Raw genomic sequence first — 26,809 nt, 5'->3', positions numbered from 1 at the left:
ACATGAGCATTTGACACTCGTCTCCAACAATGGCAAGTCTGGCGCTGGGCGTGGGACAGACGATCGAACTCAACGATGGACGACACGCGATTGTGCGGTTCCTGGGAGCGACGGGGTTTGCGCCAGGAGAATGGGTCGGTGTAGAGCTGGACGATGCCACGGGCAAGAATGACGGCTCGGTCAAGGGCGAGCGCTACTTTGACTGCGAGGCCAACTATGGCATGTTCCTGCGCGCCGCCGGAGTCAGTCGCATCGTCAGTCGGCCGGCCACTCGTCCTACGAGCATCAACCTCGCACCAGCTCTTGACACAGCCAGAGCTGCCTCTGCCCTGCCTTCTCCTACCAAATCGCCCACCAAGCTCGCTCGCACCGCTACCCCCTCGACCGCTCAGCCTACGAGAAACCCAACCCCTCCCACCGCCGCCCCCGCTGCACGCCGGCCCCTCTCTACTGCCACGCCCAAGCCGCGCACCGCCTCCACCTTGAACGCTTCCTCTGCCTTGTCCGCTGCCGCCAGGAGATCGTCCGTCGTGCCCTCGTCCAATTCGACCACCACCGCTCAGACACCGCGCCATCCTCCATCAGCCGCTGTACCTGCTTCGTCCCGTTCGACTGCTCGCACCACTTCCACCACCACAAGAGGCCTCACTTCTGCTGCTAGACAGCCTTCTACAGCTACAAAACAGCCCCCTGCTGCTCGTCGTGTTTCCTCGGCTCCGAGACAGCCTCAGCCTCAAGACTCTCCTTCGCCCAAACCCTCTCCCGTTGCTCCCACTGACGGAGCCCACCATACCCAGCATGCTGACGATACTGAGGATGCTCCCCAATCATTCGCGCCCTCTTCCAAGTCCGCTACCTCTCCCGCTGCTTCGCATACTTCCCTCCGTCCGAACAAGACCACCGCTCGCGAGGTTGAGGATTTGCAGACAAAGATGAAGCTCATGGAACGTAAACGTCAAGAAGACCGCGATTCCCTGAAGAAGATGCAGACTGTCGAACAGGAGCGCGACAAATACGCGAATCTTGTCCAGAAGATGCAGTCCAAAATGCAGGCCCAATCTCTCGAGCTGAACGACTTGCGAGCTCAACTCAAGGACTCGGAATCTCGCTTGATCGACATCGAGGCCATCCAAGCTGAGCATGACGCTGTCGTCGAAATGGCTACCCTCGATCGTGAGATGGCCGAGGAGACGTCCGAATCTCTCAAGACTGAACTCGACTCCCTACGAACTAGCAATGAGGAACTGCGCCTCGAGCTGGATATACTAAAGGAAGAGAACGAGGAATTAGGCAGGGAGATGAATCCCGAAGAACGCACTAGTCAAGGCTGGCTTCAACTAGAACGTTCAAACGAGAGACTTAGGGAGGCCCTGTTGAGGCTGCGTGACATGACACGGGAGCAGGAGGCTGATCTCAAGGCTCAAATTACTAGCCTCGAGGACGAGGTCAAAGACTTTGATTCCTTGAAGAATGGTTACGAAGAAACTCGGGAGAAGCTACTCGTGACCGAGGCCGACCTGGACGACATTCGCCAACAGCTTGACGCTGCAATGGGTGCCGAAGATATGATTGAAGAGTTGACCGAACGGAACATGGCTATGCAGGAGAAGATTGACGAATTGGAGTTGGTCATTGAGGACCTCGAGAACCTCAAAGAACTCAACGACGAACTCGAAATCAACCATGTCGAAGCTGAGAAGCAGATGCAAGAAGAGATTGACTTCAAAGATACCATCCTTGGTGAACAATCTCGTCGCTCTGCACAGCAATCTCAGGCTATCGAAGACTGCGAGTACACAATCTCCCGCTTCCGTGAGCTGGTCACCAGTCTTCAGGCTGACCTGGAAGATATGCGAGCCTCGCGCCAGATCACAGAGACGGAAGCAGAAGAACTGTCGAGCAGAAGCCGTGCAATGATGGATCTCAACATGAAGTTACAAATGTCTGCAACCAAGACTCAGATCAAGACCATCGATCTCGAGCTGAGACGTCTGGAGGCCGAAGAAGCTGCTGAGCACCTGGCTATCGTACATCTCTTCCTGCCCGACGCATTCAACGCAGAGCGCGATTCAATCTTGGCACTGCTGCGGTTCAAGCGTGTAGGCTTCAAGTCTCGCCTACTCAGCAGTCTTGTCAAGGAACGTCTGAACGGACAAGGCACGAAAATTGCGGACGAAGATATCTTCGCTGCCTACAGTGTACTCGACAGACTCACATGGGTCGCTGAGATGAGCGACCGATTCATCAACGGCATTCGCAGCTGCTCTATCGAAGATTTCGCCAGATACGAGAGTGCTCTGTACGAGCTCGAACCTGTCGAGAGAGCGCTGAACACCTACATCGATGCCATCAAGCGTGATGACATGAAAGAGGGTAGAGTGGACGAAGAGCTGCAGAGATCAATGGCAGTCATGTCCCACCTGGCTTCTCTTCACATCAAAGACTCGCTTGCTGCGTCTGCCAGCGAGATGCTAATGCAGGCCTCTCTGATCCAGAGCCATCTAGACAGCACCTCGTCGGCCCTCGGTTCATGCAGGTCCTTGGTGCAGCGCCATGTTCCGGTACCCCGATCAGAAGGCAGCGAGTCTGATGAGTCCAATCTGTTCACGCAACTGGACTCCATCGTCTCTAGTATCAGAAGTGCTCGTGTCGTCGTCAATAAAACACATCGCAATGTCACGGACCTGCAATCACGCTCGCTTGCGCTGAGTCCATCTCACTTGGAGCTTCTTACCTCCGCGGAGAGTTTAACGGCAAAGCTCGCTGTCTTCGGACGCCGTGCGGGTGAGAAGATCCAAGGCCTCTTGGGTGAAGAAGGCCGTGAGGAGTCTGTCACCTTAAGCGAAGCTGAGCTTCTCTTGACCCGTCTGTCAGCCAGTGTCTTCGGCAGCGGCTCATCAGAGACGACGCCCTTCGACACACTAACGACCTACCTCTCCTCGCTGATCACACAACTCAATGAGCTGAGCGACATCTCAGCCAACCTTGAGAACACTCAAGAATTCGAGCGTCCTGCTGAGCCATGGGTGACTCGCAGCGCCACCCTTCGTGCAACAAAGCTTACCTCTGTCGACACCGAAGCAGAGGTCGCTCGCCTGACAGAGATTGTGCGCGAGCGCTCCCTCCTAGTCCGTTCCAAGGAGCAAGAGCTGGAGGAACAAAGCGTTCGTGTCGAGATGCTCGAAGCTCGCATGGCTGAAGCTACCAAACGATCCTCTGCCCTTGCAGACCTGGAGACCTCCATCGCAACTTTGCAAAGCGAGAAGACCACCCATCAGAAGTCGTTGGCCGAAGCAGAAACACGGGTTACAAGGCTACGCAAGGAGAGAGATGATTGGAGAAAATCAGCAGAAGAGAACAAACCAGATCCTACCGCCACAAAGACCATGGCTACAGAGATGGGAGGCGCAAGCAAGGTGGAGCTTGATAGAGCCAAGCTCCGTATCGACAGTCTCGAGTCAGCCATCTGCTACCTCCAGCAACAATCTGCACCCAAGTCATCATTCGATCTCAACTGGCTGGAAACGCCATTGGTCTTACGGCCTACAAAGCCAGTCCAACGCCAAAAGGCTCTACATGCAGAAGGGAAGACCGCGTTCAGCGAACTGCTCAAACTCGTCACTGAGGCCAAGCCTGTTGCTCTAAGCAGCATGCCAGAAAACAGACTAGCATGGCGTCCTGCTGCTCACACTGCCAAATGGCATGCGCAGAAGAAGAAGGAAGACTGGGCTGTTTGGCGAGGATGGGAGCGCGATCTCCTTAATCGGGTGGAGGGCAGGAGTGCTGGAAAGAAGATCAGTAGACCAACGAAAGATGGAAGCTTCGATGACATCGGTCCTGCTGTAGTCGTCGTAGGGGAGGAGGAGATGTGAGGACATAGAATTGAGAATTTCAAGTCTTGAGCTATGCTCATTCCTCATTGCTTCTTGTGCCCTTTTAGTAGTTCTCATGGGCTGTAGAACTCTGGAGTGATAGCTCAATCCGGCTAGTACTGGAAAAAGTCACGTGCTATGCTTGAGAAGGAAAAGAAGAATCTCAAGAAAGCTTTGATCGATGGCAAAGTATGGTATACACAGCCTACGTGACGTCTTACCGTCTAATCTGGTCTTGTAATAGTTGATCATGGCGCTTCAGAGAATCCTATCGTTTGTGCGAGTCGATGGATCGAATGGTGGGAAAGTGACCGGCACAAGATGGTCATGGGTAAGGTTTTCAGCTATAGATGAGATCCCTTAGGAGGTGATTGGAAGACTCGGTGTGTAGAAGCACTTCTGCTCTGGTAGTCGTGGTAGATTTGGCAACATCAATTCGCTCATGTCTGGCTCGACTTCGTGGCGTGTCGGAATTTACGCAGCACAATTATGCACTGACGAACATGCGATGACTTCAGCATTGCATAGGCTGTTTGTGTCTCTGGAAAAAAACCAGAGATGTTTTCTTTTCCTTGACTTCTAAACGAGTTTCATTGTGCAGGTTTGAGCGTGAATGAGTTGATCTGTATCACAGATTGGACCCTTGTAGGCCCTTGTGCGAAGGACTATGGAATGTGTAATTAGTGCAAGTACAGACCCTGTCTCGACATGCAAAATCTCCAAGTCGTACAGTTGTGCTAGGTATTGTGCAACCCCGGAGCTGTTACATAAAATATGCGAGTCCGAACAGCCAAGTTTGTATGCATAATTGACGTCAGCGGTTGTGAGGGGCAGGGCACTGTTTGTATCCAAGAAATCGACAAAAGGCACCGACAAACATGCAACGAACAACACTCCAACTTCTTCGCAAGACGACAAGCACAAGCTTCCAACCCAGACGACTACATACAAACTTCTTCCTTCAGCGATATCTGTCACAAACTCTACGTCTCACCATGTCATCCGATCAAGAATACGCCAACTTTCTGGAAAAGGCCAACCAGGACACTGGCAGCTCGAGCAATGAAGTCAAATCCAGCGGTTTTGCCCAGACAAAGGCTGTGGATTCGGCTGTGCCTAAGTCGCTGAACAATGTGGATGCTTTCTATCAGAGCGACACTGATGAGCCTTTTGAGTCTGTGGCTCTCAAGTATGGAAAGAAGGATTCCATCAGTCAAGGTCATACTATGTAGAGGAGCAAGTAAAGACAAGCACTAATAAAGCTGCAGACAAGTTTGCCGACCTGATCAACCATTCTGGCGAGGTGGAGGAGATCAGCGTCAAGGACTGGAACGTCAAGAACCACTACGCCGAAGTCGTCGAGGCTGTTAAGGAAGCTGGCAGCGACAAGGCTGACGTTCAGGTGTTCCGTGTCGCTCATGGCAGCACTCGCTGTGAGTACTACATCGTCACTTTGAACGATGAGGGTGTCATTGTCGGTGTCAAGGCCAAGGCTGTCGAGAGCTAGAGCCTCTCTTTGTCACCTTCGGCGCCAACTGTTCTTGCCTAGCTCGTCTAGGTAATCATGATACCCATCCTCAATTCAATTTCAACGCAGCAGATAGCAGACAGCAGACAGCAGAAAACTTTCAAGAGAGTGTTATTGTCAGATCTACTGATGCACAAGACGCACACATAGCACACTAGCCGCTGCCGCACTTCCACCCAATCCCACCATCTTGAGGCCTTCACATATCCTAATCTTCAAACTCCTCTCTCCTATAAGTGCAGTTTTACCGACGCCAAATGCGAACAGGGTAAACACCATGACCACCACTGAACAAATCAACGCAACTCCACCATCAGCAATAAACACATAGGGCAATAATGGTATCAAGCCTCCAAAGAAATATCCGAAAGCAATGCATAGAGCACTAGTGTACAGCCGCGGTGAGACATCAGCAGAGTCAACCTGATGCTGGTGTTCAAGTAAGAAAGCGATGGTCTTGTCGTAAGAAGCCGTGATATCGTCCGCCACTGTGTCTAGCAGGGCTGCAGAAACATAACACTCCAGTGTGGATATGACCGCTGCTCTAGCCTCTGCATGCGATGTGTGCACCATGGCAATCGTCGTTGCTCTTGTCGCAGATGCAGATTGTCTGAAGAGTCCAGCATTAGCAAAGGTCTTTTCTAGCAGTGGCACGAAAACAGCAAGAAACTCACGCTTCACCACTAGCCCCAAGATATCCTCCAATCCCCATAGAAATACTCCCAGCCAGTATCTCTGCCATACCAGCAAACACAACAATCTTTGTATCACCCAAAGCCGCCAGACCTGCTGTCAAGGCAAAAGGCACGGTCAGACCATCGCTTAATCCTAGTGTGACATCTGAGATTGTGCGGGGATCGATTTGTCCCTTTGAAGATGTCGAGTATGCAGAAGAAAACTGTGAGGAAGATTCTGATGATGGCGAGGGTTCTTTTTCCGAGTCTTTCGTGTTATATGTTGGTAGAGGTACGTATGAGCCAGAGTCGTCGTTTGGGAACATTGATGTGATTTTGTTGAGAGACATTTCGAAATTTGCTTAGTCCAAGTGTAAAGTCCAGATATAGCGAGTTTTATGTGCGGTAGTTGGAGCAAGGTGAAATATAAAAGTTGAAATCTAGGTGCGGGAGGGAGGTCTATATACCATGAACACCCACGTGTTTGTTCGAGCGGCAAAATTGATCCGCCCCTCCCCGTCCCCGCGAGTTTTAGAAAGGTATATCTGTGACACTAGACTCTGCGGTGCTAGACGTCACGGGTAGGTATGAACTGGGTATTTTGGAGCAAATTGGTTTGTCTCTAAGAAGCTTTCGACAACATTGGATTCGAAACGCAATACGTTGAGTGTAGTATTTGTGCAGAAACGACAGAATTGTCTAACTTTTCATATCATGAATCTAGCAAACATGTGCTGAGGTCCATCACTCCCACTCGGCTCCCACGACAACAGATAGGCGGAAGTCGAAGCCATCAAGATGCACAGTCTTTTCCAGACCGTAGCGAAGTCCATGGAAATGCCATGATTTGCCGACCCTCCTTGGATACCACTTGTTTGCTAAAGGCACTGTGCATTTCTATAGCCATCCACGTGACATAACCTCGCATAGGAGAAGGCGACTCGCAAGTGCTGTGTTTACCAGCCCTGGGGAGGATGCATACCGTCAGGGATCTGGACGGTGTTCTGGTAGTAAGTCTGGCTCTGCAACGAAGCATCGCCCCAAGTACGAGCGATCTTGCCGAGAACCTTGCGACCGTTTCTGACGAGCTTGGTGTTAGGAACGGGAAGAGTGGCAACTCTGTCGGCATCGCTGAAGGGGCCAGAGAAAGAGCTGTTGAAGAAGTGGCTGCTGTTGGGACCGGAAGCAGCGGGCCATGGGGTGTTCTCGTCACCAGTCTTGTCAGCAACGAAAGAGAAAATGTTGGCACCAACGTCCCAGCGACCAAGAGTGTGTAGGTCCCAGTTTGCCTCGACAGTACTAATCTCAGAGTAGTGGTTGTAGTATTGAGAGTCGGTGGTGCCAACAAGCTTCTTGGGTACTGCGTCACCGAGAAGAACACTGAAGACCTGGTTCTGCAAGGTGTAGGTATGGGACTCGTCAAACGTGACAAGGACGAGCGTGTTCTTCATGAAGTGCTTGTCGTCAAGAAGAGGCTCCAGGAAGTTGCGCGTCCAGGCACCGGCAGTGGTGACACTAGTATCGTGGCCGTCTGAAGTCCTAAGGTGAGAATACTGTTAGCATAATTTCACGAATTTTGAATCTACGGCTTGGCTTGACCTACATGTTCGGGGTGATGAACTAGTCTTCTGTTAGCTTTTGTTCGATTCAGATGGCCTCTTCATGTGCAAAGGTTTGCAACGCGTAGTGCTATAAAAATGCACAGCAATCTCAACAATCAAGACAGTGTCCAATGAGAGTGTTACGTTTTGGGGCTCTCTTTGGATATGTCTTGGATCTTGAAACCGTTGTGCATTTCTATAGTGATTCACGCTCCATTCCCTCGTAGGAGAAGTGTGGGAGTTGTGGGGAAGGAGGGGAAACACTTACAATCCACTGGGGAAGTTTCTTGGCCGCAAGGTCGCTGTAGAACTGGGTCAGGTTTTTGTTCTTGGCCAGTCTATCAGCACTGGTGTTGGCGTCGTAGATTACAGCAGGGTTGTGCTTTCTGACGTAGTCGTTCGCCTTGGTTTGCTGGTTGATCCAGGCCTTTCCTTCGAAACCGGAATATGGCATGTCTTCTTGGTATTGTGACCAAGCGATACCTTTATCCTCCAACAAGTCAATAATGCTGGAAACATTGCCAGGAATCTGGTTGAAGTCGTCGTTGTCCATGCCAAAGTTGTCACCACCGATAGAAGCGACATAGTTGGGTTCACTGGGGTGAGTGACTCCATTGTAGTTGCTTAGTGTGATGCCTTGCTTAGCCAGCCAGGCGAGGTTGGGGTCGCTTGCAGCCTTGTCATAGTCGGTGTTCTCGAGCCAGATAGTCACGAAGCGGTCGAACACCTTGCCTTTGACATTGCTGGTCGGGCTAAGTGTCAAGGCACTGTTGCGAGCAGCAGCGACGTCTGCTGGAGAAGTGGATGTTAGGTTGGCAGCAAGTGCCTGACCTGAGAAAGCAATTGCAGAGACAACGAGGGTGGAGTAAAACATTGTAGATATAATGAATGACGGTGGGCTGATTCTCAAGGGAATACGTATGGGCAGAAGTCTACCTTTAACTTGTGGAAGAAGTCGATCATATCATCCCTTCGGTCGCCATGTTGTATGTACATACCGCCATCGGACAGCATTCGACCATCCTGGAGCGGTTCAAGCGGCCGGGTGAGAAGCCTCTATGTCCATGAACCCTATACACGTGCGAAGAGGGGGATGTAATAGCCGCATCTTCATTGGCGCGTCGGCACTCATCAGAGTAACTCCTGCTTTAGTAAGAGAACAAGCATATCGGTTGGAAGTTCAAGCTCCACTATCGAGTATGTGTGAGGCTTGTTGAACAGGTTCGAGGCACAAGCAAAGTCAGATGTGGGGAGCACATGCACGGACAAGCCGTCTTGATTGGCCTGTTTGCTCTCCAACCACCTTCCCTTCACGACCACATTCTACGGATCTTCGGCGCGCGCAGATTTGGGCAACAGCACGCACTGCCGCAATTCAAGATGCCGTCGCTCTCGTGCCGCTGCTGCGTCGACCCGCAGCGCGGAAACGTTCGAGAAGTTCTGCGTCAATTATCGCAATTTGATCTCGCCACGTCATGTCGTTGTGCTGCTCCGTATAGGTCAACTACACGGCTACAGTGCTCTGAAGAACGTAAACTGTTCTGTTTTCGCCTTGGTACGACGGCCGCCATTCAGAATCACATCTTTCACGCTTTCTCATCATGACGATGGATGAGGAAGTTGCTCTTGGCGATAGTCCTAGACAATCCTCAGCCGGCAATAGTCAATGTAGGGCTCTGCTCGATGAAGAGAAGGTCCTTTCGCATGATGAAGCATGGCGCTTCAACTGGTCGCAGTACGCGTTTCTCTTCCTGATATCGGTGATATTACTCGTACCATTTGCGATCAATCTTACATCTAAAGGACCATCGTGGGAGAAAATCTCACACATCGACACGTCGCAGCCAGATACGGCTTCAAAGGACCAATCCGAACCCCCGAATGTAACTCAGTCGACCAAGGGTGCGAGCTCTCCTAGAGAGGACGAGTACTTGCTTGATCCCGCCTGGAACTATGAAGCTGCCCCGACTATCAGGCAGTACAATTGGACTCTTAGAGAGACGGAATCGAATCCAGATGGTGTATGGAGGCCAATGCTGCTCATCAATGATCAGTTTCCTGGTCCCCTGATTGAGGTCAACGAGCATGACACTATCAGAGTCACGGTCAACAACCAGATGACCAATTCGACTGCCATGCACTGGCATGGAATATACCAGAATGGCACAAACTCCATGGACGGAACTGTTGGTATCACAGGTTGTCCTATCGCTCCAGGACTCAGCTTCACCTACGAATTCAAAGTGCGAGGTCAGAGTGGTACCTATTGGTATCATGCGCATCAGGGCAACCAGGCCTCAGACGGGCTAGTGGGGCCTTTGATCATCCACTCAAGAGATGAGAAGCAATTACAGCAACTTCAGTACGCTAGCGATCGCATAATCATGCTTTCCGACCATTACCACGATCTCTCAGGAATCCTCGCTAGAAGATACTTGGCTCCGGACATGGAAAATGCAGAGCCAGTACCCGATGGGGCTTTGATCAATGGTCGCGCCATTCGTAATTGTGATGATCTGCCGCATAGGAAATGCGACAACACTACAAGCAATGTCGGATTTCCGGCCTTTGACCTCGAGCCAAATCGGCATCATAGATTACGCATCATCAACGTCGGTGCTTTTGCCGAGTTCCAGTTCCAAATCGACGAGCATGAGCTGGCGGTCACAGAAGTCGATGGTACTGACGTACAACCGATCAATTACCATCGTCTCAACATCAACCCCGCGCAACGTTATAGTGTGGTCGTACATACAGACAAAAGGGAAAGAACCAAATTTAGGATGAGAGCTCGCATGATCACTCACTGTTTCGCCGAGCCGAATCCGTTCATGGTTGACTCCGTACAAGGCGTCATACAATACAGCAGCAACTCTGAAGCCAAGGCTGCCACCAAGCTTCCTGATACAATGGATTGGAACGAAGCTATTGGCCTCGAGTGTAAAGATTTAAACACCACTGAGCTAGTGCCTGTCCAGGTTGTTGCAGCTCCTACAAAAGTTGATGCCTTTTTCTACCTGAGATCCAACTTCGAGATAGGTGCATACAGGCTCTCCAGAGGCAAGTTCAATACGAGCAGCTGGCGTGCCGACGTCAAGAGTCCTACATTGTTCCGTTCTATCGATGGCCTGCAAGCAAAGAACGCATCCTTCGACGCGGAGCAAGACAAAGGACCTGTATTTGTCAACAATCGGGCATTCGATCAGTCTGCCCAGCTCACCATCCAATCATCAGGCGTTCAGACTGTCGATATTCTGATATCTAATTTCGATGACGGGTCAGTTCCTCCACAACTTTCGCAAGCTACAGTTCGCTAACTGGCATAGTAATCATCCTTATCACCTCCATGGATACAAGTTCTGGGTCCTTGCTCAAGGCCATGGCTATCCCTCTAGAAAATCACTTGATGGGCCCATGGACCTAGACAACCTCTCGCCTCTTTACGAATCACTGGATCTGTCGAATCCTCTTCGCCGCGATACCGCTAGTGTCGAAGCATTTGGTTGGGCCTTGATACGATTCGTAGCTGACAATCCTGGTGCCTGGGCATTTCACTGCCATGTCTCGTGGCATGCGGAAGCTGGTCTACTCATGCAGTTCCTTACGCGGACTGATCTTCTGATCGATAGCGAGATATCAGAGGCGCATCGAGAACTTTGCAGAGCCGATGGTCTAGAAAAAGGCACGGGTCCGAAGGATGAGATTTATTTTGATGAAGCTTGATTGCTTTATTGACGATAAGGGTGTCGATCAACTTCATCGCTCGGAAACAGTCCGTTCCCTTTACATGAGTCGATTCTTGTCACTCTCACCCATCATACAATCACCTACCACCACCTACTGGGAGTAAGAAAGTGGTAGGATCCTCAAAGGTCCTTGACAGTCCGCTTGCTCCGGTAGCTCTGGTTGTTGCACTGATAAGTTCTGCTACCGGCGGCACGCGACCTATGGAGTCGCTCAAACTACACCGACGATCGACCTATCCGCATCACAACATACTCGCAGAAGGATTCAGTAACAAGACTTCAGATGGCCCAGTTTGTATTTGAAATGATACAAAGACGAGCTTCGGCACCACTTGTCTTCGTTTGAATCCTCATAAGACAATATGGTGTCCGAGAGACAATTCAACCTATGCTTATTGGCCTGCTCAGACGTCTATCAATGCGGCTATGCACACTCGCTTCGCTTCTTTGGCCATTAGCAGTAAAATCGGCATGGCAAACGGGCGATCATCCCCCTGACACGAGAATGACCAATCATTCCCGCTGCTGCCAAGCTACCTTGGCATACCAATCACTCTCGTCTGCCAAGTGCGACTTGGCATTCTTACATTGCTCTGTCCTTTTCGACCTTCTTCTTTGGGACGCATATCCTACCTCAGCATGTAACAACAAGGTGGGTCGAAGGTCTTGGAAGGCGTGCACGCTTCGTTTCCGACCGCTCAGGTCTGAATACATGTGTACAGCCGCCACCATCGAATATTCGCTATCTCTTGGCTTCTGGGATTATTATCAACCGCTTCTGATAGCAATACAATCGGTGTGTGACCACACGAGTGAATCCGAACAATAGACCCCCGGTTAGACAAGACAAAGTTTGGCAGAAGGAATGTTGCTGGACACTTCCCCTCCACACTATCGTACTAGGTATATAACGAGCTGTGCCTCTGTTCCGTCGCTGAAGACTCTTGATTGTTTTGTGCTTCGTTCCATTTATTTCAGGATACAGTCCAACTGGGAACATTCCGATAATGAGCAACAACACTCTCGATGCTAATGAGCTCGCCAAAGCTCACATTCCTGATGCATCCATGCAAGGTACAGCTTTCGAAAGAAACGCTGGCCGTGGATCAATGGACGTCGGCAAAGCCGAGCCTCTCTATGAAGTGAGGACTCCAGAAACCGAGGAGTACGACGACACTCCTACCGAAGAGGACCTCAAGACTCTGCGTCGTGTCTCTGGCAAGATCAAGTGGGCCGCATACACTGTCGCCTTTGCCGAACTAGCGGAACGTTTCTCCTACTATGGAAGCTCTATCTTGTACACAAACTTCGTACAATGGCCTCTACCTGAGGGATCAAAAACAGGTGCTGGTGGTCTTCACGGCCAGCCTGGTGCACTTGGCATGGGTCAAAGTGCGGCACAGGGTATCAGCTTGTTCAACATGTTCTTTGCGTAAGTTCGAACTATCCTCATCTTCCACTGTGCTATGTTCTGACTTTGTACAGTTATTTTATGCCCTTGATCGGTGGCTATGTGGCAGATGCCCACTTGGGCAGATACAAGACCATCCACATCGCTATTGCTATAGGCATCGTTGCTCACATCATTCTCGTGGCTGCATCTGCACCCACTGTTATCATCCACAAGACAGGAGCAACCGCCGCTTTCATCATCGGTCTGCTTACCTTGTGTGTCGGTACGCCAAGAAAAATGCCTTCTCGCACCTGATATCAACTTTCTAACTCATCACGCGACAGGTACTGGTTTCTTCAAGGCCAATATCTCTCCGCTACTTGCTGAGCAAAACACCGATCGCCGGATGCGTGTTGAGACGCTCCCGACTGGCGAGAGAGTGATTGTTGACCCTGCAGTGACCAATTCAAGAATTGTAAGTGAGCTGAAAGGTATAGATTCAGCGAGCCGGTCTTACATGTATGACTTACAACCATGAGATGGTGTCCTGAATGCTATCTCATGATGTCGGTTCGACCTGCGAGCTGACTCCCTGGAGCTGTACCAAGCCCTCCACCAAGCTTTCTGCTAACTGTGTCTCGAGTTCTTATATTTTTATTTTTGTGTCAACATCGGATCCTTGACCGGACAGATCTCTATGGTCTACGTCGAAAAATTCGTAGGGTTTTGGCTGGGTATGAAGAATTAAATGCCATCTGGTCGGGTGGAATGATGCTAATTGTTGTTTCTTGTCTAGCTTTCCTTCTCCCCACCATTCTTTTCGTGGCTGCCCCCATTATCCTCTTCCTCAACCGCAAGAACTACATCTTGAGCCCGCCTACAGGCTCCATCCTGTCTAAGTTCTTCCATATGCTCGGCTTTACTTGGAAGAACAAGCAAGGAAAATTCAACTGGGATGTGGCAAAGCCATCCAATGTCCCTGTCGAACGCCGCCCTGCTTGGATGACATACGATGATGCTTGGGTGGAGGAAGTCAAGCGTGGTCTTCGTGCTTGCAAGGTCTTCCTCTTTTTGCCCCTCTTCTTCGTAAGTGGTTCTTTGGTTTTTCATTCATCGTGAACATACTGACGATTACCTATAGTTGGCCTACAACCAGATGACTGGAAACCTGACATCTCAGGCTGCTACTCTGCAACTCAATGGTGTGCCCAATGATATCATCCAGAACCTCAACCCAATCTCTATTGTTATCATGATTCCGATCTTGGACCACGGCATCTACCCTGCTTTCCGCAAGATGGGTTTCGCTTTCACCCCCATCAAGCGTATGACAGTCGGCTTCTTCTTCGCCGCCGGATCTATGCTCGCCGCTGCAGTGATGCAGCACTTCATCTACACCAAGTCACCCTGCGGAAAGTACGCTAGTGACCCCGACTGCATCGAAGAATTTGGCAAGGCCGACATCAACGTCTGGGCCCAAGTGCTGCCTTATGTCTTCATCGGTATTGCCGAAATCTTCACAAACGTCACCTCTCTCGAGTACGCCTACGCCAAGGCTCCTGCCAACATGAAGTCTATGGTCATGTCTATCAATCTGTTCATGAGCGCCTTTGCTGCTGCCATTGGACAAGCATTCACTCCTCTTTCCGAGGATCCCCTCCTTGTTTGGAACTACACTATCATCACCATCCTCGCCTTCTTGGGTGGTGTCGGATTCTGGTTCTGCTTCCGTCACCTAGATGCCGAAGAAGACAAATTGAACATGCTGGAAAGATCTGCCATGCAGGGCAAGAACACTGTCGTCGAATCCAAAGACACCGAAGCTCAGATTCAACACGTTCACGAACAGAAGAACTGATCCTGTTGATGTGATCGATGTCATTACTTTTAGATTGAACAAACTTGCCTGCTGAGTGGCCGACCGTGAAGCAGGACTGCATTCAGAACGTTCATAGTTTTACATATCATATTCTTTCCAGTACACTGGCTGTAATACTAAACACTCTACCCAGCTCAAAGCTTCCCACCAGCCCAATCTAGTCCCGTCCTCTAAACAAAGCTGTCTCTGGCATCAGTCGTCTCGTCGCATGACACGTCACCAAGCTTCAAGATGCTCGAAAATTGCCAGGAGAGGCCCTCGAGTACTTATGGCTGGAGTTCATCATCAATCGCCGTTAGTATCTCTGTTTACTTCGAATCTGTTTGCTATCTAAGGTCTTGGGAATGTCCAGTTGTTGAGGAGTTCGGTCACACAACCCGCGTCTTTGACCGGTTCTGGCGTCGATCATCCAATCAAAGCTATCAATACCCTAGAAAGCGGCATGTGCGACCAAACTTGCATGAACAGCGACTTCCCGATTGGATCAATGGTCCCTTCCAGGCGCAACATGGATAACAAAAAGTGAGCACACATGGAATAAATCAGCGGAAGGCGGAGGGGTAAGCTGAACTGTCATTTAAAAGGCTACGATCCAACTCATTTTCACTGGCCACCAGTGTTATCAGAGCGAAAATTGCACTCGTTTCTGTATTCTCGACGATGAAGCAATTTGATGACCTACTCGTCAAGTATGGAGGACGTATCTACGAACCTCAGGGGCGCAGACTGGCAACCACCCCGACGGGCCCACGCGCAATCGACAAAGAAGGAGGTGTTCGTACCAAAACTATGAAGGTTATCCTCGCCAGCATGTCCAGGACCGGAACATTCTGTGAGGGCCGACCACTGCAATGACGCCTGAAACACGAGCTGACAGACTCATGCAGCAATGTACACCGCTCTACAGAAGCTAAACCTGACTCCCTACCATATGGGTACGACACCTGTTGTTTGCGTTGAACATTGTCACTAATATAGACATAGCGGAGGCTGTCAAGAAGGCAACTCGAGATTTTCCGATAGCTTGCGAGGCGCTGGCTGCTCGTGATACTGAAAGGCCATTCGGAAGAGCAGAGTTCGACAAGTGGATTGGCGACTTTGACGTCAGTATATAAATCTTTTGTTGGTCACGGGACGGTACTGACAAAGACAGGCTGTTTGCGATGTGCCCATGAATCTGTTAGTCAACGAGCTCACCGAAGCATACCCAGACGCCAAAGTCGTTCTCACCACTAGAGATGCCGAAAAGTGGCGCAGATCCATCGAGAGCACTGTCGTTGTTATCGGTAAATGGAGGATCTGGCCTTATTTGGCTCTGATCAGTCCTGAATGTGCAGCTTTTTGGAACTACGTTCATGTGATGGACCGGGTCATGGATGGATGGTCTGTTGCAGCTCTCAATCGACACAACGCAGGCGTTCGAGCAGTTGTGCCTAAGGAGAGGCTGCTAGAGTTCAAGCTGGGTCAAGACGGCTGGAAAGAACTCTGTAACTTTATTGAGCTCCCGCAGCCAGCCGGCGAGTTCCCACACGTAAATGACGGAGAGATGTTCGTCGCTGTCCACGTAATGTTGATCAACATCTGGGCGATGAAGGCTTTGAAGAATGGAGTGGTTCGCTGGGCTCCTTGGTTGCTTCTGATCGGGTCGATAGTGTTGGCCAGAAGATTTGAGTATATCTAGCAGATCAACGGCGACTGAAATTTGCGCAATAATAGTGCTTGACGTCTTGTGCCCTGAAAATGTGCCGTAATGCTCGCCTGGGTCGACACTCGCTGCTGTGGAATCCAAAGAAACATATTGTGGGTGATAAGAACAGATTGATATGCTATTCGTAGCATAGTGTAGCCTGAGCTTCAGGTGCTAGAGTGACGATATTACACACATCTTCTCCATATCCAGAGCCCTAGAACTCATGATAGAGCAGCGCATCTCTAATCCTAGTCCGCTCGAGTCGGTGCTCAATATTTGATGTTTGTCCGTGCTGGATGATTGCAGCGGTACTTCCAGGTAGTGTTTTGCTGATCTCGGATGAGTCGAGTAAGCATGCCAAAATGATAGACCAGTCTTCGAACATGGCCTGACATTTTGAATCTGTATGACAGGTGATGGACCTGGAAAGACCAGCAGACGAGTGACAACGTTCAGTATATACCGCTGCCGAGCCGGCAAGTTCTGCACCTCGCTGTGGCAACAGGCTTGAGTGCAGTATATCGATATTGAACGATTGTCGGATGCGTGTCGCGGCACAATCGACTAGCGAGAGTGTGATTGTTAGCCTAGTAGTGACTAATTTCGACCTGCGAGCTAACTCTCTGGATCTGTACCACGCCCAACATACTAGATAACTCTGCTGAATGTGCATAGAAGTCCCCTCACTCACACTCTTTTGTCAGTCTTGGCTCCTTAATAGGTTCGGTTATTTTAGTCTTTGTCGAGAGTTTCTAAAGGATTGATCAGCTACACGTAAGCTATATGTATAGATCTGTCAAGCCAATCTTGCATGTTCAGTGGCTAGTATAAGAGACAGCTGCATTGTCGTGGTCTGAAATTACTATGGGCCTACTAGGTGATGTCCATCCGGATTCTTGTAGAAGCTCGACCTCTGCTGCGATAGTTATGTCTGGATTGAACGAGACATCCCTAAATGCAATCTTCCCAGTCCTCTGTCTTGAGATACCAGCACTGTCACCGGGAGGTTCGATCGAACCATGCGTCGATATGATCCGCATGCTGGATCAGCGAGCGCATTGAACAAAACATATCATCATCAACCTCTATGTTAGCTTCTTCGGCCTTCTGTAATGCCTCGATGGTCGGTGTATGAAATCTTATTGGCCCTTAGGGCTGTGAGGAGCTGTGGTCAGAGCCCTAGTTTCAGGAAGCGCATACAGAACTACAGGAATTGGCGTTCTAGGCAGTGCAGAGAGGTGTGTCAGATAAGGAATGGAGCAATCTTTCTTGACAGGCGAGATGGACAGTCAATAGGGTGCTGCCGGCGAATGCATTGGATGTCTCGATCTCCTCGTGTCGCCGCAAGACAAGAATAACGATGAGCTTTCGATTGTTCTGGAGAATAGAGCGGTCTCCCGGAGACACGTCCTATATTACTCCTGAAAGGGCTAGATTGTTTTAGGGCTGCGTATCGGACTCTTTTCCGCCAGCCCATACATATGACTAAGTGCGACGACAGCACGCAGCTTCCTTGGAGACGACTGAGATGACCGTCTCTATTGTTGAAAGTCACAGTGGAATTACTCATTGCTGTTCTTTAGGGGAATAAAACTTGTAGATAGGTTACTTATGGGGCTTGGTGCATGGATAATTAGAATGGCGCCGAACGGGAACAATGCCAAGCTGTCGCTTCGCCTCAGGATAAGTTCTCACGCGCGATCTGAGACGTCGGCGTCCACTTTTGACAGCCCTGGTCTGTCGGGCCTTGCTCGCAGTATACCAGACAGGGCTTCGTAGCCGATATTAACATCATGGTGGTAGATCTGTGGAATTCTACCGCAGCTTCTGTAGGTATATAACATGTACAATGCACCTCGAAGAATGACCCGTCTCATCACTTCTTCATTTGTATCCTTTCTCGTATCTGTTTCGTTTTACCTCCGTCGCTCTTTTTGATCATGAGATCTTTCACTCTCTTCACATCTGCTCTTGCAGCACTCGCCAGCACCGTCAGCGCTGCTGGTGTCACTGGTGCTGCTGAAGGTTTCGCCAAGGGTGTAACTGGAGGTGGTTCAGCCGCTGCTGTGTACCCTACCACTACCGCCGAGCTGGTCTCGTACCTTGGTGATAGCAAGCCTCGTGTTATTATCCTCAATAAGACCTTCGACTTCCGCGGTACTGAGGGCACCACCTCTGCCAAGGGCTGTTCTCCCTGGGGTACTGGTAGTCTCTGTCAGCAGGCCATCGACAAGGATGGTTGGTGTGAGAACTACGAAGCTTCGGCACCCAAGGTTTGTTGCTCAGCTTTGCGAACAGCAACGTGAATCTAACAAGGAGTAGGTCTCTTCTCTGACTTACGACAAGGCCGGCATGATCGGTATCACTGTCAACTCCAACAAGAGTTTGGTTGGTCAGGGCAGCAAGGGTATTATCAAGGGCAAGGGTCTCCGCATGGCCAACGGTGTCAAGAACATCATTATCCAGGTAGGACAAGTAGTATACGCCGCTTCTTGCATCTCTAACATCATCGCAGAACATTGCTATCACTGACCTCAACCCCCACTACGTCTGGGGCGGTGACGCTATTACTCTTGCTGGTGAGTGGAATTCAGAATATACTGATCTCTCGTCTCATTACTGAATCCTTGGCAGGTACTGATATGATCTGGATTGACCACGTTACTGTAAGTCCACTATACTTCTTTCGGGTCGACCACTATCTCCTGAGCTATGACTGACGCTGCTATCAGACCCAACGTATTGCTCGTCAGCACATTGTCCTCGGAGAGTCTGCTTCCGGCAGAGTCACTATCTCCAACTGCGACATTGACGGCTCAAGCTCCTGGTCGGCCACTTGTGATGGTCGTCACTACTGGGCTCTTTACTTCACCGGCTCCAACGACATGATCACTTTCAAGGGCAACTACATCCACCACACCTCCGGTCGTTCGCCCAAGGTCCAGGGCAATACTATCCTACACGCAGTGAACAATTACTGGTACGACATTGATAGCAAAGGCCACGCTTTCGAGCTCGGCCAGGGTGGTTACGTCCTCGCTGAAGGGTAAGTCAATCTGTGTCCTTAGACGGGTACTGTGGTGCAGAGATGCTCCAGACTTTGGTGCTCGAGTCTTAGTTGTATTCCGAGCCAGCCTGATACCCTATCTACCCTTTCCTGAGCTATTACTGACCCTCCGAAACAGTAACAAGGTTCAGAATGTGGCTACGGTAATCGAAGCCGGCGCTACTGGCAAGTACTTCACTGTTCCTGGCAGCGGCAGTGTCTGCAGCTCCTATATTGGCCGTAGCTGCCAGAACAACGCCTTTGGCAGCTCTGGTGCCTTCTCCTCTGCCGACACTAGCTTCCTTGGTAACTTCAAGGGCAAGAACATTGCTTCTGCTGCTGCTGCCAGCTCCGTTTCCACTGCCAACGTTGGCTACGGCAAGATCTAAGCGAGGAAATGCGGCTCCGTCCCTCATCCGAATCTTCTACCTTGAATCCTATCCGTATTAGAGACACTGTGCACGATGCAATAGATGATGTGACATTCGTCGGTCAAGCTTTCCATCTGTGCTGTTTTGTAGATACACTAAGTATTGGTGGAAATCATATTCAAGAGCTTTGTCCTCATTATCCAGCACGTAATTGACATACTTCATTTTCGTCTGCGCAGGGTTGGCACAAATAAAGCATTTTAGTTCTGAGCTGTAAGCACATATCACCCTCAGGACCGGAATTCGACCAACTTTAAGCGAGGCGTAAAGTACCGCGTTTCAGGCAACAGCTAAGCCCCAGGCGGTACTAGCGACGTGTATAGTCGCGTCATAGTCCCGTTTTTTCGCGTTGGTCGAATTCCGGTCCTGAGGGTGATACCAGTCATTTTCCCCGTGCTAAGTCCGTAGATCCGACGCGACTCTCACGGAGGCTTAGAGCGGCAACCTTACTATGAGAAGGCATAATGGTTACCTATATAGAGATATGTCCAAAGAGAGTCTGAAGTCTATTGCTTCTCATTGGATACTATCCCATTTCTCAAGGTGTTGTGAGTTCGTGTGTATACTTGCGTCACATATATTCACAAGTGGAGAGAAGGTGTCTACGTGAGCATTGCGAAGCATAAAAGATCGGAAGCACACAATGCGCCATACTGCATCGCACGAGATCGTAAGAGCACCAGCATACGTACTTATTGGACCAGGGCGTTTGAGAGTATGTAGGAGAACGTACAAAACCATCTTTGATGGTGCTGGTGAATGTACAGATGAGATAGAGATTGATATATCGTCGTTGAGAGGACAACCCTGTCTCGAGCACATTTCTCTCCTTTTCCTTCTTGAGTCATACTCCCCTGTGTGCTCCTGCCTCAGGCACAGGTGAAATATCAACGATGATGACATGGGTCACCTTTGATTTTGGATGAGCCTCTCTACCATGCTCTGCAACTACTACACCATGCAACTACATACTCGCATACTCTCGCATCTCTCCCGTCGGGGTCGGCTACCAAAACAAGATCAAGCCGCCTTGCCCTTGCCGAGTCCTCCACCCCGGCCGTCACGAAGCCGTCTTCAGGAGCCGAAGAAACCCGGTGGCCGGCCGAAGATCCACTTTCACATCAAACAATATCCGATTCATACCGCAATGTCACTCGATTGATTGTCTCATTAATGTCGCCAGGACAAAGGCCCCTTTCGATACGATCATGATCTTACCGTTCACGTAGCAAAGTTAGGTGCCTAGCGTGGAGGTTGTCAAGGCCCGTTCTTCGATGGAGAATTTTTTTCTCTGGTAGTACTTGATTGAACAGTGAACTTTATTGGCGAAAGGGGGCTCCCAAACGCATGTTGATGGCCGAAGACGACAGATGCATGCAGGAGCTCGCTTACAACATCCATTCTGGATTTCACATGAAGTAGGCGCGAAGGATCAGTTCTAATGATACAGCACAGCTTATAGGACGCTGTTGTAGGATCGAAAGTATACTGCATCCTTCTGCGCCTTTTATATTGTTTAGGAAGGTCAGAACAGAACTATCGAATCTCGCGTAAACACATAAGTCGCGATCAGTGTAACCATGCTACCCAAAAACACAGAGTAATAATCGCAGGATCTCGATGAATGAAACCCCACAGCTTGCACATGCACTGCTAAGGCGCGCGCTTGTTCGAGAAGCGCGACATTTGGCTTGCGTTTCTGGTTGAGCCAGCGCAAAATTTTCTCTACAGGGCTCTGTGCTCACTCATTACACACCCCGTGGAGAGCCCCACGCAGCTGGATTTATCCACAGTCCCCATGGTGAAGGACGTTGAGCCAGTCACTGACCCAAAATTGATCGCCTACCGAAGCACACCGCTTGATGTTTACACTTGATGTGATACTCTGGAGGATCAAACACATCATCCTCGACTCGTGCTTTCCAGCCACCAAAGCCATGTCCAAGACATCACAATTTCGGCACTCGCGTGTGGCCTGTCTGTAAGCCCCGGACCAAGCAAATGCAAGCATGCCCACAACGCCGCCACGCTCGCCAGCGTTGCTTGCATGATGCCGCCCGTCGTTTCCGTGTTGGCAGTGGCATGCGCCAAATACAACGGTCAGCCTTGGACATCCTCGCGTTTTGGAGAGGTAAGCTTAGCCTGCAACTTCCGTTCCACCAGCTATACCATAGAGAGGTTGTCTATTTGGTCGTTTTGTCACCACTCCAAGGTTTGTTTTGACAATTTGGCACAGGCTCAATGCAATTCCAGAAACGAGCGTCAACTTAGGGCCTGTGAGAACTTCCGCCCCAGCTTTGCGATCGAGCTCCGGTGGGGATTGTCGGGGTGTTGGAGAATTTTCGGCATGGCGCTTCTTTCTGACACGAATCTGAGGTGATGATCCACATCGGCCTTCGCCGCATGGTCTGACTGCAAGGATGTCTGACCTTCGGTACCCCGTGGAACACACGCCGTGTTGCAAAGGGCCGGGCGTCCAAGCGCTCCCGAGTGCTTTCCCCGAGGCCCCTCTCCCCCCAAATACCTCTCCACACGCGACTAAAGGTCATCCCCACAGCACGCGAAAGGATCAACTCATGATCTCCTCATGATGGGAAGTGATAGGGCTTGTCGTCACATGCGAAAGCCACTCTACAGCGGTGGTTATGTACAAGTAGGTACATGTTCTTGGGTTGCATCATCAACTCCGCATCTGGTAGCTGAAGACATCGCTGGAGGAACCAATCATGGTCGGCTAACATGTACGACCGATCCCCGTACTCAAAACGTTCCAGGGTTAGGAACCGCGGGAAAGGTGGGATGGTCGCGGAGCACAAGCTCAATCTCCTTTGGTTTTTTTTTTCGCTCTCAGACATCTTCCATTTTTCATGCAAACATGTTCAAACTCTGCTTCTGCGCTCTGGAAACGGTCCATGACGTTGCCTCTTTTGTTCGTCAATGGCTGAGATTCTCAAGACCGCGAAGCACTGGAGGCGGCGAGCTTGTCCTCGAGTCTAGAAAAATTATTGGATGGCCGAGGCTGGGCTTGCTCGGCCGGGCCTTGCTCGACGTTGGGTGGACCGTTAGTCTAAACCCACATCAAATTTGTAAAGCTTGCCCGGCGTGCCGTTGGTGAGGTTCTCGGCAGAAGCACTTGTTTTGTTGCCAATCAAAAGTTCTAGATGGCTTAACGATCAGACCATGTGACTGGACCCGAGCGCTGAACGGCCATATTCTCGTCGTAGCTCGCCGAAGAAGGCGTCTCTCGTGCTTGTTTAGGACTAGACTGTGATGTTCTCGATGCATGATGGGGCCACGCGGGGATTCAGTGGAGAGTGAAGGAGGGAATACAAAACCACGGGTTCGCGCACTTCTGTTGATGTTTGTATCTCACAATCAATTCATCCTCTCAAGCCACCGCCAACATGCCTGGTGCTATGCTTGCTACCACCTCTGATGTCAATCAGATTGAGGCTCCAGTCACCTGGAAGGCCTATCTGATCTGCGCCTTCGCCTCCTTCGGAGGTATCTTCTTCGGTTACGATTCTGGTAAGCACTCTTTCCTCACAGTCGACTGCGTCTTCAGCATCTAACACACTACAAAGGTTACATCAACGGTGTTACCGGCTCTCCTGTCTTCGTCGAGCTCATTGAGGGCGCCGGCATTACCACTCTCTCCGGTCCTCACAACTCTCTCATCACTTCTATCCTCTCTGCCGGTACCTTCTTCGGTGCTATCATCGCCGGTGATGTCGCTGACACCATCGGTCGTCGCTGGACTGTCATCATTGGTTGCGCTATCTACATCGTCGGCGTAATCCTTCAGGTCGCCTCTCACGGTCTTGGTCTGATTGTCGCTGGTCGTCTCGTTGCCGGTCTCGGTGTCGGTTTCGAGTCCGCCATTGTCATTCTGTACATGTCCGAGATCTGCCCTCGCAAGATCAGAGGTGCTCTCGTTTCTGGCTACCAGTTCTGTATCACCATTGGTCTCCTGTTGGCTGCTTGCATCAACTACGGTACCAAGGACATCAACAGCACTGCTTCTTACCGTATCCCCATCGGTATCCAGTTCATCTTCGGTATCGTTCTCGGTGGTGGTCTCTTCTTCCTCCCCGACTCTCCTCGTTACTTCGTCAAGCGCGGTAACGTCGAGGCTGCCCGCCACGCATTGGCCAGACTCCGTGGCCAGCCCGGTGACTCTGATTACATCGAGGCCGAGCTCTCTGAGATCGTCGCCAACGAGGAGTACGAGCGTTCCATGATCCCCACCACCGGCTGGGTTTCTGGCTGGGCCAACTGCTTCAAAGGTTCGCTCTGGAAGCAGAGCTCCAACTTGCGCAAGACCATCCTCGGTACCTCTCTTCAGATGATGCAGCAGTGGACCGGTGTCAACTTCATCTTCTACTACTCTACTCCCTTCCTCCAGTCCACCGGTGCCATCGGCAACGCCTTCTTGATCTCGCTGATCTTCACCCTCGTCAACGTCTGCTCTACCCCCATTGCCTTCTACACTGTCGAGAAGTTCGGTCGTCGTCCTCTCCTCATCTGGGGTGCCTTCGGCATGTTGATCTGCCAGTTCCTCGTCGCTATCATCGGTGTCACCGTCGGTTTCAACCACACTCACGACATCCCCAACCCCGCTGGTGGTGACCCTCTTACTCGTTCCGACAACATCTCTGCTGTCAACGCCCAGATTGCCTTCATCGCAATCTTCATTTTCTTCTTCGCTTCCACCTGGGGCCCTGGTGCCTGGGTCCTGATCGGTGAGGTCTTCCCTCTTCCCATCAGATCCCGTGGTGTTGCCCTCTCCACCGCCTCCAACTGGCTGTGGAACACCATCATCGCTGTCATCACCCCTTACATGGTCAACAAGGACGAGGGTAACCTCAGATCCTCCGTCTTCTTCATCTGGGGTGGTCTCTGCACCTGCGCCTTTGTCTACTCGTGGTTCTTGGTTCCCGAGACCAAGGGCCTTTCTCTCGAGCAGGTCGACCGCATGATGGAGGAGACTACTCCCCGTACCTCCGCCGCCTGGGTCCCCCACGAGACCTTCGCCAGCTCCGTCGGCCACGCCAACGGTGGCAAACTCGACCTCGAGGTCGTCGAGGATGTCGAGAGAAAGGGCAGTGTCTTCTAAGCACTTTCAGCACCCTCACATAATTTCCTTACTCACCACGCTTCTCGAAAAGAGCATGGCTCCAAGATATCCCCCTCATTGTACATTCTTCGTAATGTCCACCGTCAATTAGTATTTGACTAATGCATTTTCTACTTCCAATTTCATCTTCTGCATCTGTTGTGTGACCTATTGTGTTATCATTCCCCTAGAAAAAGAGCAATGCTCATTCGCACCTGCCACCTCACCAGTCCAGTGGTTCGTAGATGGCTGTGTGGCTTCGTCGACCCCGCACGACATGCTCTTGAGCGCACGAAGGTTGCGGCTTTGAGTGATTGAGTTGTTGTTGATCGCGATCTGCAGATCGACAGCGAACGGCTGGCCCGCAGAACGTTCAGTTCATCAATCATCAAAGTCGTTCCGATATTTTCGTTCATCTCGTTGGAAACAATTCCACTGATGAGCAACATGATTCAATATTCCTTCGATAGTAAAATTGGTCACGCATACAACTGATCAGGACGCAGGATGCAGGACCTCTGCCGATATGAACGCGCTAGACCGCATATCAATAATGCACTCCATCGAAATATTGCGCATGTCTAACACGGATGTGTAAGAGCATACAAGAAGAGGGGAAAGTTGCTTTCGGACCGCAGATGTTCATCACGAGGGGTGCATCTCCTCGCAACTTCAGAAAAATCTTAAGGATGGTCATCGCGTTTCCACCTCGCAAGACACGGAAAGCTTGTTTGTTCCAGATTATGGTCACTCCGATATTGCTTTTGTGCCTCAGTCCCGACTGCACATCCTTGCGTCTCGACTTCGACCGCGCACCTCCTTGTGTCACTCGAACCACATCTGAGCTCTAGCATCTTGTCGAGCGGCGACATCATACCTCTTATTTAACAATTTGTGTCGCATCAGCAATCCGATCCTTGGGCAACATCGAAATCCAAGCTGTCTGAAGCTTGACGCCGAACGTGTAAGCGCAAAACGGCAACAGAAATGAACAAGCAACCGCCACTTCGCATGAGTCAACTCTTGCATCGCTTGTTTGGCTTCAACGCCTGCTTCTTTCTTCTCTTGTGTTTTGTGGTCAATCGATTTCCTGCTGCCAAGTCACTTGGCTTGGTCGTGTGACCGAAAGTTGTCGTCAACACTTCACATCCATGACGGCTTGCAGGAACGAACACGAAGGCCTACAGAAATTTCGCCGACACCATATCCCTGGTGTAGCTATTGCGATTTGACTTGCCATCGATCTGCTGCCAACACGATCGTCATCAAGTGACCGGAGGCGCTGCTCTTAATCGCGACCATATGCTCTTTAGAGCGATCCGGTTTCCGACAGATCCAGCCCAGCGTCTCACAAGACACCAACATCCCTACAAGCGAAGGTCGGAGAGAGCATGCGACCTGCTTGTTGCCGATCGCCAAAGCTGTACGCAGCAGGATGATACGAAATCACAGGCGTTCACTTTGTCGCACATACTCGACCACTTGCTGTTTGGCATCATCATGTGTGAGGAATGATCTCACTTTGTCGTACGGTCGATCTACCCAAGACAGGATCTTGATATTCTATACTGAGAGCCCTGAACACTCAGACACATCTCCTCTCCTTGTGCAAAGGGTTGCAACGCGTACCTATACAGATGCACAATATTCTCGAGAACTGGACTGTATCCATCGAGATGCGGCGCTCTCTAGGCTCTCTTTGGATGAACCCTTGATCCCGAAACGATTGTGCCTTTTTACAGCGAGCATTGCGCTCTATGGCCTGGTGGGAGAGAGGAGTAATAAAATTCAGCACGCAAAGAGGATGTATAGAATATCTGAACATATGTCGGC

General features: G+C 50.6%; 9 protein-coding genes across 9 annotated transcripts; 7 read left to right on the top strand and 2 right to left on the bottom strand.

The window, feature by feature from the left end:
* Positions 1-50: 50 nt before the first annotated feature.
* On the top strand, positions 51-3,794 carry M436DRAFT_11216 (uncharacterized protein; the record flags this gene model as incomplete). Its single annotated transcript, XM_013568352.1, has 1 exon — positions 51-3,794. A coding segment is annotated over one exon (3,744 nt), but the record flags the coding sequence as incomplete, so codon positions are not given.
* Positions 3,795-4,867: 1,073 nt separating this feature from the next.
* On the top strand, positions 4,868-5,379 carry M436DRAFT_55197 (uncharacterized protein; the record flags this gene model as incomplete). Its single annotated transcript, XM_013568389.1, has 2 exons — positions 4,868-5,090; positions 5,135-5,379. The coding sequence occupies 2 exons, from the start codon at positions 4,868-4,870 to the stop codon at positions 5,377-5,379; spliced, it is 468 nt and encodes a 155-aa protein (XP_013423843.1).
* Positions 5,380-5,523: 144 nt separating this feature from the next.
* On the bottom strand, positions 5,524-6,400 carry M436DRAFT_55284 (DUF125-domain-containing protein; the record flags this gene model as incomplete). Its single annotated transcript, XM_013568411.1, has 2 exons — positions 5,524-6,010; positions 6,075-6,400. 2 exons carry the CDS (start codon positions 6,398-6,400, stop codon positions 5,524-5,526), a joined length of 813 nt encoding a protein of 270 aa, XP_013423865.1.
* Positions 6,401-7,030: 630 nt separating this feature from the next.
* M436DRAFT_55342 (acid phosphatase phoa) lies at positions 7,031-8,549 on the bottom strand (the record flags this gene model as incomplete). Its single annotated transcript, XM_013568423.1, has 3 exons — positions 7,031-7,613; positions 7,678-7,694; positions 7,944-8,549. The coding sequence occupies 3 exons, from the start codon at positions 8,547-8,549 to the stop codon at positions 7,031-7,033; spliced, it is 1,206 nt and encodes a 401-aa protein (XP_013423877.1).
* A 727-nt stretch (positions 8,550-9,276) lies between these two features.
* M436DRAFT_75904 (putative multicopper oxidase, type 1) lies at positions 9,277-11,398 on the top strand (the record flags this gene model as incomplete). Its single annotated transcript, XM_013568546.1, has 3 exons — positions 9,277-9,369; positions 9,412-10,952; positions 11,002-11,398. 3 exons carry the CDS (start codon positions 9,277-9,279, stop codon positions 11,396-11,398), a joined length of 2,031 nt encoding a protein of 676 aa, XP_013424000.1.
* A 1,132-nt stretch (positions 11,399-12,530) lies between these two features.
* Positions 12,531-14,672, top strand: M436DRAFT_55151 (putative peptide transporter; the record flags this gene model as incomplete). The annotated part of the gene is made up of 6 exons (XM_013568377.1): positions 12,531-12,853; positions 12,907-13,097; positions 13,159-13,289; positions 13,458-13,548; positions 13,611-13,900; positions 13,956-14,672. The coding sequence occupies 6 exons, from the start codon at positions 12,531-12,533 to the stop codon at positions 14,670-14,672; spliced, it is 1,743 nt and encodes a 580-aa protein (XP_013423831.1).
* Positions 14,673-15,353: 681 nt separating this feature from the next.
* Positions 15,354-16,374, top strand: M436DRAFT_85228 (uncharacterized protein; the record flags this gene model as incomplete). Its single annotated transcript, XM_013568545.1, has 4 exons — positions 15,354-15,525; positions 15,581-15,628; positions 15,678-15,796; positions 15,847-16,374. The coding sequence occupies 4 exons, from the start codon at positions 15,354-15,356 to the stop codon at positions 16,372-16,374; spliced, it is 867 nt and encodes a 288-aa protein (XP_013423999.1).
* Positions 16,375-18,323: 1,949 nt separating this feature from the next.
* M436DRAFT_55435 (uncharacterized protein) lies at positions 18,324-19,818 on the top strand (the record flags this gene model as incomplete). Its single annotated transcript, XM_013568443.1, has 6 exons — positions 18,324-18,656; positions 18,706-18,849; positions 18,899-18,962; positions 19,018-19,049; positions 19,116-19,429; positions 19,569-19,818. The coding sequence occupies 6 exons, from the start codon at positions 18,324-18,326 to the stop codon at positions 19,816-19,818; spliced, it is 1,137 nt and encodes a 378-aa protein (XP_013423897.1).
* A 3,446-nt stretch (positions 19,819-23,264) lies between these two features.
* On the top strand, positions 23,265-24,976 carry M436DRAFT_55479 (putative glucose transporter rco-3; the record flags this gene model as incomplete). The annotated part of the gene is made up of 2 exons (XM_013568452.1): positions 23,265-23,388; positions 23,445-24,976. The coding sequence occupies 2 exons, from the start codon at positions 23,265-23,267 to the stop codon at positions 24,974-24,976; spliced, it is 1,656 nt and encodes a 551-aa protein (XP_013423906.1).
* Positions 24,977-26,809: the final 1,833 nt, after the last annotated feature.

Source organism: Aureobasidium namibiae (genome assembly GCF_000721765.1).
Source record: "Aureobasidium namibiae CBS 147.97 unplaced genomic scaffold scaffold_19, whole genome shotgun sequence".
Taxonomy (NCBI): domain Eukaryota; kingdom Fungi; phylum Ascomycota; class Dothideomycetes; order Dothideales; family Saccotheciaceae; genus Aureobasidium; species Aureobasidium namibiae.
This window is presented reverse-complemented; position numbering and strand designations above follow the sequence as displayed.